At 40.2% G+C, this 12,775-nt stretch overlaps 1 protein-coding gene across 5 annotated transcripts in view; it reads right to left on the minus strand.

The window, feature by feature from the left end:
• Window positions 1-8,921: 8,921 nt before the first annotated feature.
• The window catches only part of cfap46 (cilia and flagella associated protein 46), a 74,038-nt gene continuing 70,184 nt past the window's right edge, over window positions 8,922-12,775 (minus strand). For 4 of the 5 annotated variants that reach the window (XM_082556381.1, XM_082556379.1, XM_082556378.1 and 1 more), the window contains 4 exons: window positions 10,584-10,665; window positions 10,274-10,410; window positions 9,990-10,094; window positions 8,922-9,740 (listed from right to left, as the gene is read on the minus strand). In XM_082556381.1, coding sequence (XP_082412507.1) covers window positions 9,619-9,740; window positions 9,990-10,094; window positions 10,274-10,410; window positions 10,584-10,665 — 446 coding nt within the window. In that variant the 3' untranslated portion in view covers window positions 8,922-9,618. The remainder of the gene's footprint in view (window positions 9,741-9,989; window positions 10,095-10,273; window positions 10,411-10,583; window positions 10,666-12,775) is intronic. The other variant, XM_082556380.1, reaches the window with a different exon arrangement.

Below are 12,775 nucleotides of genomic sequence, written 5' to 3' on the forward strand. Positions count from 1 at the left end.
TTACAATTTACTACAAAAATTTACAAATTAACTTAGGAATTTACAGTAAAGAATGTGCAAATAGCAGAAGAGATTATAAAGATAAGGATTATAAATTATAGGAATTATAGGATTATAGGAAATGTGTGGTGGTGCGTGTGGTGACGTGTGTGAGAGTCCAGTCTTATAGTGACGTGTTTGGGAGAGTCCAGTCCTACACCTGGTTCAGGCCCCGAATAGCCTGGGGGAAGAAGCTCCTCTTCATTCTCTCTGTTTTGGCCTTAAGGGAGCGGAAGCGCTTCCCAGACCTCAACAGTGAGAAGAGTCCATTGTTGGGATGGGAGAGGTCCATCATAATCTTCCTAGCTTTGGACTTGCACCGCTTGGTGTAGATGGACAGCAGGTCAGGGAGCTCTGATTGAATGATGCGTTCTGCCGAGCGCACCACCCTTTGCAGATCTCGTCTGTCCTGCTTGGTGCTGTTCCCAAACCAGGTGCAGATGTTTGACGTCAGGACGCTCTCGATGGTGCAGGAGTAGAAGTTCTTGAGCACCTTCAGTGGCAGATGGAAGTCTCTAAGTCTTCTGAGGAAGAAGAGACGCTGACGGGCTTTCTTAACCAGGGTGTTGATGTGACAGGACCATGACAGGTCCTGAGTGATGTGGACACCCAGGTATCGGAAACTGTCCACTCTCTCCACTGGCGTGCCACTGATGATGAGGGGTTTGTAATTCCTCACCTGCTTTGTAGTGAAGTCCACGATCAGCTCCTTAGTCTTGCTGATGTTTAGGAGGAGGTTATTCTCCTGGCACCAGGTCTCCAGGTTCCTAATCTTCTCCAGGTAGGCCGTCTCGATGTTGTCGGAGATCAGGCCCACAACAGCAGTGTCGTCAGCAAACTTGACAATGGAGGTGGTGTCGGATGTGGCTACACAGTCATAAGTGTACAGTGAGTACAGCAGGGGGCTTAAAACACAGCCCTGAGGCACTCCAGTGCTGAGTGAGATGGAGGGGGAGACTTGTTTTCCCACCCTCACTGATTGGGGTCTGTCTGTGAGGAAGTTGAGGATCCACTGACACAGTGATGAGCTGAGTCCTAGATCCGTCAACTTGGTGAAAAGCTTAGAGGGAATTATTGTGTTGAATGCTGAACTGTAGTCCACGAACAGCATCCTAACATAATTCCCTCTGCCAGTGTCCAGGTGACTCAGGGATGTGTGGAGCAGGTGAGATATGGCATCGTCTGTGGAACGATTAGTCCGGTAAGCAAACTGAAGTGAGTCGAAACACACAAAGAACAGACAACCAGGCTTGATGAAGTCCCTGCATGACCGCGGGACAGACGGTCAGCAGAGTCTCCCTGAGCCTAGCATGGCTCTCAGTTAAATACCTTCTCCAGGAACAAAAGGCAGTACACAGCTGTTTCACACCTTAACACTAGAATTACTGAGCCTTTTTTTCCCTGGTGCGAGTCCCTACTACTAGATTTACTAGCCCTGCGTAAATTTGCGTAAATTCCACTGGCACTGCGTTGTCTTTACAGTCCCTGGCACAGCAGCTGCAGCAGCTTCAGCAGCCTGCGTCTGTGCTAATATTTCCTTGTGCTACATGAATCGGCAACGAAGTTCCTGAGCTAGAAGACTCAGAAACAATCTTCTTTTGCCTGTCCACCCTGTACATGCCTTGTACAAAATGTAGGCATTCACCGCCGCCAGGTCCAGCATATTGTAGAAAACCGCTACTGACCACCTGCGTGCTGCTGCTCTTATGGAATACATCCGCACAAGTCGAGTAAGTTCACGCCAGACTTTATTCACCGTGCCCCATAACGGCGTTTTGCGCTGCAGCAGTCTGTGCGACAGTGACAGTGAAGTAAAGAAATTGTCTGTTGTGACGTTTCTCCCATCATCCAAAAACGGCTCCATCAGTTTCATGACCACGTTCTCTGCCAGCCTCTCTCCCTTCTGACGACTGGGGTCTTTTCCCAAGTAAGGAGATGCACTGCAGACATATTTGGTGTCCAAGGCCGTGGCCATCCAGAACTTGATCCCAAATTTGTCTGGCTTGGTTGCGATATACTGTGTGAATGGACAACGAACCTCTGTAGGGAACAGCTGTTCATCTATGGTCATGTGTTCTCCTGGAGTGAAACTCTTAGCACAGTTCTTGTTGAAGCGTGTCCAGATGTCGGAGATCACCGCAAAATTGTTTTCACCCGTTCTGCCCGCGTGTCCTTGTCATCAAATCGAAGGTGTTGCATAATTGAAATGAATCTATCTAGGGGCATTGTCTCTTTGATTACTGGCACCAGAAATCTTTCTGACCAGCAATCCACAATGGCACCAACAGGACACATGATTGTTCTTACAAACAGGATTGAAATGAATGCCATCAGTTCATGAACTGACAAATTCCAGTCCGGCTCTGTTCTGTGGGCTTGATGGACCGTACACTCCCTGATGGTCTGCAGCATTCCCACGTCTAACAGGCAAAGGAAGCTTTGGAGCACACTTGTAATCTTACGCTGTCAGAAGATAAACAAATAGAGAATGGTAAATTTACATGGACCTCACTCTAAATGGGTTTATATAAATATCATATGTAATATGGCAGTGACAAACCTTAGCAGACTCTGTGGGTCCAGCTTGTGCAGTGAAGCACGAGCGATTTGCTACTGCACTGGGCATTCCAATGTCCAATGTTTTTTCTTGAGAACTGAGACCTGACAATTTTTTGTCTGATACCTGACAACTTTTTTCTTGAGAACTGAGACCTGACAATTTTTTGTCTGATACCTGACAACTTTTTTCCTGACAACTGAGACCTGACAATTTTTTGTCTGATACCTGAAAATTTTTTTCTTGAGACCTGACAATGTCCTAAAATGTACACCGTACATCAGGCTTTTCAGTACCCTACCTCAAAAGCCAGCATTGTTTGCTAAAGCATATAGCTAGGGCTGGATCAGGTGACCCTGAATTCAATTCAATTTTATTTATATAGCGCCAAATCACAACAAAAGTCGCCTCAAGGCGCTTCATCCTCCCTTAGTTATGCTGCAAAAGGTTTAGGCTGCTGGAGGATTCCCATGATGCACTGAGTGTTTCTTCTTCACTCACCTTTGTCACTCACTATTTGTTTACACACCTCTCTGCATTGAATCAGTACTTAATATTAATCTCTGCTTTTGTCTTTTGTCCTGTCTTCCTCTCTTCACCCCAGCTGGTTGCGGCAGATGGCCCTTCCCTGAGCCTAGTTCTGCTGGAGGGTTCTTCCAGTTAAAAGGGAGTTTTTCGTTCCCACTGTCGCCAAAGTGCTCGTTCATAGGCGGCCATGTAATTGTTGGGGTTTTTTATTTTATTTTTGTATGGCCTTCGCCTTACAATATAAAGCGCCTTGAGGCAACTGTTGTTTGGTGTTGAAAATCAGTAAAATGTGAGTAAGAAAGTGAAAGTAATTCAGTAAGTAAATAGGTAGGTACTTCACTGGTCCCACATGTGTTACAGCAGGATAAAGAGTAAACATATTTCATGAAGCGCCTATCTATATATATATGTATATATATATATATATATATATATATATATATATATATATATATATATATATATAAAAGAATAAAAATAGGAATAAGAACAAAAAAGAACTGAACTTTTGACCCCAATTGAGGTAAAAAGACCAAATGAGATGTTACACTGCAGCATGTCATACATGTCATGTCCCTGACATCCTGCTTGTCTTGCTGGCATCAAATTTAAAGTGAGGATATACATTTTTAAGCAAACAACAAAAAATCTTAATAAAGGAATGTGGAAAACAGCTTAAATTGCAGTGTGCTTTTTTTTTGCATTTCACACCCGACTCTTGCATTTAGTTTTGTGTTGAGTAAAGGTGTGCCATTTCCATGCTTATCATGCAATATGGAATATGGAATACTGCCTCAGCAGTTCTACTCATTCAAGGTGAAGATAATCTGAGAAAATGTCACAGAATAGAAAACTGTCACTGCTGCCAGGGCGTGCTCCCTTTTTCTCTCCATCTGCAAATCTGAATTATTTAAATACTGTCATCATATTCTACTTTATTATTTTAGTTACTGGAAACATGAGCTTTTAATTACAGCCTTACTTGACACCTTATAATGAAATCAATTACAATTATAACACATATTCTCTACAGTATGCATAACAGATAAATTATCTATACTATTATCATTTTCTACTTAAATTTGGCTTTCTCTTTCCATCTCACTTACATTTCATCAAGTCCCCGTGGATCTGCACTTTCTGAGGCGTGATATGAGGCTCGTCACGTAACCTTCTACTCACCCCCTCTTCAGATGCCAAGCTGTTATTGAATCCGTAGCACAGCAATGTCCTTGAAATGTAATCTCACACATAAAGAAGAAGAGCTTATTCAGCCACATCTGAAACCCGACCTACTGTGCACCGCATCTCAACATTAAACTGGTGGAACTCACAGAGAACACGAGTGCTCAGTGAGCAAGCTTCAATCCTGGCTTCCTTGATATGATTACAACATCTAATCACATTTTTTTTTAGACAGGATAATATGATTATTTCTATGGAGCCAAATGTAGTGGGGGATTATTGGTAATAAAATGATGCTGGATTACCGGGTGCGTTTTGCCTCCCTGTTGAAATAGCAACAAATCTGCAGTCTCTTGTTCTGGATGGAATTTGGATAAAGAGCGCCTGAAAACTTCAAAGCCAAGATCAAACAAAAACTTTTACTTATGTGTTCCAAGGATCATAGAGAGGAACTGTCCACAATATTAAATTCTCTAAGGCTTACTTTGAGTCAGCAGGCAGGAAACCTTAGTGCTCAACTCCACAGGTTTCTGAGGCAGGGCCACTGAAGCTGTTTTGTTATGTGGAAAACTATAACTATGTAGCTATAGCACTAATGGTGGACTATTTGGATTAAACCCCCAAACTACCAGTGAGTCAGCTTTCTGAAGTTAGTTTTGAGATTTTAGTCCATAAAACTGTGTTAGACTTTTATGGTTATCACTCATTTTATTCTAGACCTGAGCACTGTATGCCTCTGTCCACATCCATGCTTTGGCTATGCCAGAGGCCATTAATGAAATGCAGATTCAAACTAGAATTAATTTACATCATGCAATTTGCCTCATTTCAGCCACCAAGCACTTTTGGAAAAACTTCCCAGAGAATGTCTGGGTTTTTTTTGGTTTTTTTTGCAGTTCTGTGTCGAATCACAATACAATTTTGTCTTTATTTCGAAGGCAACTGCGTCTTTTTTTTTTAAACATCTATGCATCTGCAAGCGAATGCAGCTTCTCTTTAAATGTGTTGGTATTGGTGTTTACAAGAGATGGGAGTCTGCTAACCTCGAAAGATGTCAGCTCACACTAAGAAAAAAAGACAAATTGATGGCAAATGTGAGTTTTGATCAGGAGATGGAGTTCTACATAAGTGTTGTTTACTGAAGTCACAGTTAAAGCTGCATTTATTTGTGGAGAGCAGATTTCTGTGTTCAATTTGAATCGCTATTACCAGACTAAACACATAGATAAATGCGCGGAAGAGAAGAACTTGACTGATACAGAGCAGTGACCAACATCTGATTCTCTGATGTGGATTTTAAAGAGTATTTGGTGCGCTAACATACCCTGAAAAAATGTCACAACATAACTGAGCTGTGATGTCCATGACCCAGCCCAATTACTCATCTTTGCACATGGGACAATTCAAGAGTGGGACAAACTGGTCGGCATTACAAATGTGACAGGGAAAAATGTTGGATTTCTGAAGTGGATGCAAGATAAAGTGCTACAGTATTTCTGAGTCTCAGTCAGCTCAAAATTGTGAGATGTACTGTAACTCAAAATAACTAATCTACAGATGCAGTCTGACTGAAGCGCCAAAAAAGATGAACAGAAACAGATAAATGATGCAGGAAGGACTGCAACCATCGGCAGTTCAAGCTTACTTGTTGATAAGTGGATGCCGTTTTACTCTCTGTCCATGACCTTGTACCAACTGCCAGACACAGAACATCTTTCAACTAGCCCACGGTTAAACAAACATGTGCACCTCATTCCTCCACATCTGTGCACCTTCCTCACATACAGTGGGGCAAGAACCTGGGAGGCAGCAGTTCACTTCTTGCTCTCACTTATTTTTAGAAAAGTTCTGAAGAAATTAAATAGCAAGTATATATATAGTTTTTCAGCAGCACCATTACTACTACTACTATTGCTGTAGGGATGGCAGTCATCCTTTTGTTTGATGTAAGGCTGGAAACACACAATGATAGTCCTTAGGGGATCATTCTTATGCATTTACAGCAGCCTTCATTAACCCTCACCTGCTGGTTTATGTTATTCTCTAATTAACCTGCAAAGCTTGTGCTATCCCTGCTCATCGAAGCTGTTCGGTCTATTTTATGCTAAGTTGCACATAATAAATATGCTAAAGCAAGATGCATATGGTAAACATCATAATGTTGGCATTTAACTAAAAGCATTACAGTGCCTATCATAAACAGATACAGATTTGACATTGTTGATGGGCTAAGTGTTGCGCTACGAGTTGATAAAAATATAAAAATTATTTCATAAGCATGTTGTGTTCTAAATGTTAATTTAGAAATACATTGACAGTTATTATTATAGATGGCAGATATGAGGTTTATTTTAATATAACAGCAGTGAGGACAGTGTTTAATGGATATAATGGTTATACACAGTTATATAACAATCCCAGCAGCTCCAGGGTGTACTAATTTTCATTTTCAATAAATTATATTTAAAATCATTAAGCATAATATCATGTCTTGGGTAAATATTGATATTGTGTGATAGCTTCTCCAAAACCAAGTGCTGTAAAATCTAATACTCTCCCTCCTGCCTGAAACATTAATTAAAGACTAAAATGCATTCATTAATGTCAGAAAGGCTATTTACACATTTTAAATACAGCTGTAATTCAAACTTCAGCATAAACACATATAAGTGAATTGATCTGATTTTCTGACTATTTGGGAGCTCCTTTATAGGTTTGAATGCTACCCGTAAATAGGTAAATGCAGCAGTTTATCTAAATAATTACATGTTTTTCTTTGATGTAATTGCTTTTGCCAAATCAAGAAATGCAACTACTGTTTGACTGAGTTTGGTTTCTCTATGGAGAGGTGAAGGCCATTTAAGGGCCTTATTTAACAGGACATATTTCATAAAATATTCAGAACCCTTCACTTCAGATCAAGGTTTAAATTGGTGTTCTTACTGTTCAATCTACAGTCGACAACTGATAATGACTAATTTGTTAAACACAAACACGTCTGTAAATTACAAAAGCTTCGTTACAATTCCAGCTTTATCTGATTATGAGCATTCAACCTGACTGCAGTCTAGTCCAGTTTTGACAGGACGTTATTTTGAAAGACATAAATTTACAATATAAGGTCCTCCAATACACATTATATGGTAGGACAAAACAAAACGCCAAACAGAACACATTACAACACAAGTAACTGTAAATCTGCCGCCTCCTCTTACATACTCAGGAAAACCAAACTTCTTCCCCTTCATCAACCCTGATCCAGCCAGTTTTCACCCCAGCAGAGACTCACAGGGCAGCAGACACACTGCTCCCATTACAATTAGTAATGCAGCAGTACTTACAGCAGCGTGCTTTCTTCCCATCCTTGTATCTCGCCTCCCTCTATTGTGTTACAAATCCACTGCCCAGTGAAGACCTCTGTCTGACCTAGTTACATATATACAGCAAATAAAGGTCAAACGACAGACTTAGGAAGAGCATTTTCTGGCTGGTGTGTGTGTATATTCATAATGCTTAACTGGGTTAGAAATGAGTGTAAAGCTGTCTTCTTAAAGCTCTTAGAGATTGACATGTTAGTGTCCGTGTGTATATGCACATGTGCACTGAGGGAGACATCAGTTTTTCTGCCCTGAGGGGTGAAAACGAAAGAAAAAGGCAGCAGTGACAGACAGTAAGCAGTAGTTATTTATCAGAATGTGAGGAAGAAGAAAAGTCTAATCCTGGCAAATTACTCTGAATGTCATCAGCAAAATAACTGTCTAGACTTTGTCTAGACTTTGGCAACACATGATCTGAAACAATAACTTCTTAAACGTTGTGTAAAAATCAGCATTTTGTTCTAACAGTATTGTGTTTATCACAACTCACACAGCACTACAATCCCGCTGTGTCTTCACAGAAGAAATGCTCTAATCTTATAATCGATATCTGATTGAGGACATCATGAAGTAACATTTGGGCTTGACACAAATCAGCTAAATCAGTCTGAATGCTGCTAAGGGCAAAGTGTCAGAGACTGGCCACATCTACATAAATTTGTCATCTGATAAGGCAGTGAGATAACACTTGGGCCCTTCACACTTTTCTTATTCAGTGTCTATGAAAGAAAGCTGTGGTTTTTTGCACAGTTGATCATTGCTCATGATCAATAAACAACAGAGAGGGAGAAACAGTTATGTGTACAAGGTAAGAAGAAATAATTCAGTCACAGAAATACCAAGAAAACAGATATATTTCTACTAAAGTCAGACCCAAAAGCTGTGTCCCGGCCTAGATATTTAATCATCTGAAAATGACACTCTTTAAACTAAAATGAGTGTACGCATTTACAGTTATTTTATGCTTCACTGTATGCTTCTGTAAGAATCAAATAAACTGACAGCCTGACATGGGAAAACAAAAGAACTCTGGTAGATGCTGTGTAGAAGAGACTAAATCAGCATCGACTGGTTATACTGTATAGGTGAGATTCTGAGAAAAGGCAATAACAGAACTGTAGTGAAGCTACTTAACTACAGTCAAGACTAAGCCACACTATCAGCCACTGTTTTCAGGCTCCGTTCTCAAATTCATCTACCCATTTATTTTCTTAATCACTCATCCAGTTTAGGGTTGTAGGGGTGCTGGAGCTTATCCCAGCTTTCACAGGGAGAAAGGCAGACTATACCCTGGACAGTTCACCAGTCTACTGCAGGGCCATCACATAGTGAAAGACAATCATTCACAATTTAAAATGACCAATTAAGCTAATATTCACGCCTTTGGACCGTGAGAGGCAGCCACAGCACCTGGAGTGAACAGCCGTTACATTTGATCCAGGACCTTTTCTTGTTATGATGTAACAATATTAGCCACTACACCACCCAATCTCACATTAATATGCAGGTTCTGTATGCCATTGCAAAGATGAGGCAAAGACATTAATGATACTTTGGTAGTTTGCAACTGCTGCAAAAAATAAACTAAAGCTAGATGTAGCACAGTAAAACCTGTAACACCCACCTGCACACTTCGGGTACCTCTGCTAGAAACAGCGGATCATTCTTTCAAACTTCTAAATTTATTTTATTTCCGTGGTCCCACAGGTACAGACATCAATCATAAAGAGGATAAATCACTGGAAGGTATCAACTCCCCAAGCACTAAAAGCTTTTATTTTTTGTTTGCTGTGAAGTAACATTTTTATTTTATAGAGTTGGGCACTACCATGAGTAGTAAAATCACTACTGAGACCAAAAATGTCTAAGTAAGTGACGGATCAACAATCTTTTTCTTAAATAAAGAAGCTTCAGTTAAGGATATCCAGATTATCACATGACAATCAAGTTGGGAAGGCCATAAAGAACGCAGTTGAAGGCAGATGGTGGGAGAGCCATTTCATGCTGATCATCACCTTCCTTTCTGTCTTGTGAGACAGCGAGGAGCTCTTGATCTACAGAGAAAGCAGTTAGCTGTAAGTTTTATTGAATTTTGCTCCTTTTGTGCAGTATTACCAGTTCTATATTTAGTTATGTAACAATTCTGCTCAATATAGATCAAACAGAATTTATAGACAGTGATTTTTTGTACTCAAAGAGAAACATAAGCATGCAAATTGAATGCATTAATAATAAATAGAATGCAAAAGTGAAGCTACATATATATGTATATATATATATATATATATATATATTTATAGTACCATTTGATCCTTTGACCTTGTGAATACCTTGTGGTATCTCTGAACTGTCCCCTTTTCTGAGGGCATGTACGGCCTGGCCAGAGGTTTGTTGAATCCTTAGTATATCTGCAAGTGGTGGCACACACACACACACACACACACACACACACACACACACACACACACACACAGTGCTAATGTAACGTCTAATAATACCCACAGGTGCAAAGTAAATATTTACACATACTAATTTACTATCTCAGCTTGCAGTAATGTAACGTTTTAAATACACGCCCAGAACCTACTGTCTAAAATAGCGGTCACATTATGTGTGTTCTGTTGAAAGCTGCTGTGCCACTGATTCAGGACTATACAGCCAGCACCACTCAAACTGAGCAGCAGAGCAGTCTCCACGGGATTCTGCAGGGCAAACGTTCCTGCACTGGAGAGAAGCAAAGTAAAGACACAAAGGGAGTAAATGTTGTCTACAAACCTTTACCAAGCAAACAGTCAAAAATACTGCCAAGAAAACAAAAACTTGGAAAATGCTTTAGGAAGGCAAAACAGAAATGGAAAATTTAGTTAGTATTTCATTCATTCTAACTTCTTTGATACCTCCTTTGCCTGCCAAGTTTGGACTGACGGAGAACACTGGCCTTGTTGTGAACCTGGTCAAAGAGCAGAGCCATGTGGCACTCTAAGGAAAAAAACATTATTGCCATCATTAGTTGGCAACAGAACATTCAATACTTTGGGTAATTTTAAGAAAAGTCTCTTGCTAAACAAAAGGATAAGATATATGCTAAATGCATGGCATCTTTTTACTTTTATTTTAATTACGCTGTTAAGCACAATGAATGACCAAGGTTGTGCTTAAAATGTTTACATTTTTGAAATAAAGTTGAGGGGTGTATGATGTATTTGAGAGATAACTGATTAAAGCTGCTGTGAATAACAGAGGGACAGTGCGTGTTAATTAACTAAAACATGACATTTTAGCCTCGGACCCACATCTGACCAACTCTCAATCTGATTTACAAAAACAGAAACATGAGATGAAATATGGAAAAGTTATGACAGAAGGTTAGTTTAAGAGCCAAAGAGGCTTTTAGCAGGATTCTCCTGCACATGCTCGTTGGACACTCCATTTACGTAGAAGCACACAGGCACTCGACCTGTGGCTGTGAAAAACTGGTGCTTTTGTCTGCTACATTTACTCCAGCTGACAGAGACAGTAATGTTGGTTTCCAAACCCTTTGGCTTTGTAGCTGTTTCATTTTTAGTATGGCAGTAAATGCATTCAACTCTGAGGTTGTTGTCAAAGCAACATTAAAGTAGTTTTGTTCTTTAAAGAGTCTTATTTTGTATGAAGTACTGTTTTGTCAGGATGACTGCAGTCCAGGACATGTTGTTTCCGTGTGGAGTAAATTATATTTTGCCATATGAGCACACCTCCCTGACCTTTTCATAGGTAAAAATGGAAAGCCAAAGGTGGTGAGAGCAGAAGCAACCCTCATACAAAGGGTACACCCTCATAGATTTTATGGCAGCTTCTCAAGGCTGGCTCATTTAAGTTGGACATTCAAAATTGACAATTCTTTCTGAAAACCACTGTATCAGCCTGTATCTGGTTTTAATCAGCATACAGTTCAAATGTCAGCATCCACATGCACACGGCACCTCCGCGAGGACCCCTCTTGATGCTCAGTTTTATGTAAAGCTACTGGAACAGCACACTGGGACTTCTAGAGAATGCCTTTTATAGAGAAGACCTTGCTTATTTAGATAGTAAATATTACAACAGCATAGCTCCGTGATTGCCAGTGATACCCCTCAGCCAGTGTTGGGAAGGTTACTTTTAAAATGTATTCCACTACAGATTACAGAATACATGCCCCAAAATGTATTTTGTAACGTATTCCGTTACGTTACTCAATGAGAGTAACGTATTCTGAATACTTTGGATTACTTAATATATTATCATGCTTTTTACAACTACATGAATGTACTATTGCTGTGTGATTTATTACTATTACTGAAGTTTATTCGACATAGCAATACCAACTAGATTTTTAAATCTTAATATAAAATGAGTAACAGTAGGGTGGACATTAGGTAAGGCAGCACTGTTTGCAACGATCTCGTATAGAAAACTATCCTGCGTGTATATAAAAAAGGTCTGCTGCTCCGAACCGTAGCAAAGGGACCTCTGGTTAATATGTCGGGTTCGTGTCGGGCTCGTAGCTGAAAACTAGCTTTACTTTGTTGTCTGGGTGAACTTTGCTAGCGAGAGACAGAGAGAGGCGTTGAAAGGCTGCTCCAACGGAACTTATTGTTTCGGAGGAAAACATGAACACAGTGTACAGTCGAGTCTTAATAGCTTACTTACAACTGGGCTACACTGCCCATGAGGCTACATTCCTTAGGGCTATGCCTGTAACACTCTGCCTATTGCCCTCATATTAAATAATTTTTTGAACAACAATTTAAAAAAATATTTCGTCACATCATTATGCGCAAGTAGAGGTGAAATGGGCCACGAGATTGAGACCCAGAAATTAGAGCCTCTTAATGCGTTTTGTTTGGGTTTCCACCAGCGTGGAATGACCAAAAATAGAGAGGAGACAGCCTAACATACGAAACAGGAAAAGACCGCTGTGTAATCCATTTATTTTAACAAAGTAACTGTATTCTGAATACCACCTTTTTAAATGGTAACTGTAACGGAATGACCACACACACACCGCCCGATAGAGTGATGAGAATACCCCGTCAGCCTTTTACAACTGAGGGATAAAAACATACAA

The sequence above is a fragment of the Aulonocara stuartgranti genome, assembly GCF_965226115.1.
Source record: "Aulonocara stuartgranti genome assembly, chromosome: 13".
Lineage (NCBI taxonomy): Eukaryota > Metazoa > Chordata > Actinopteri > Cichliformes > Cichlidae > Aulonocara > Aulonocara stuartgranti.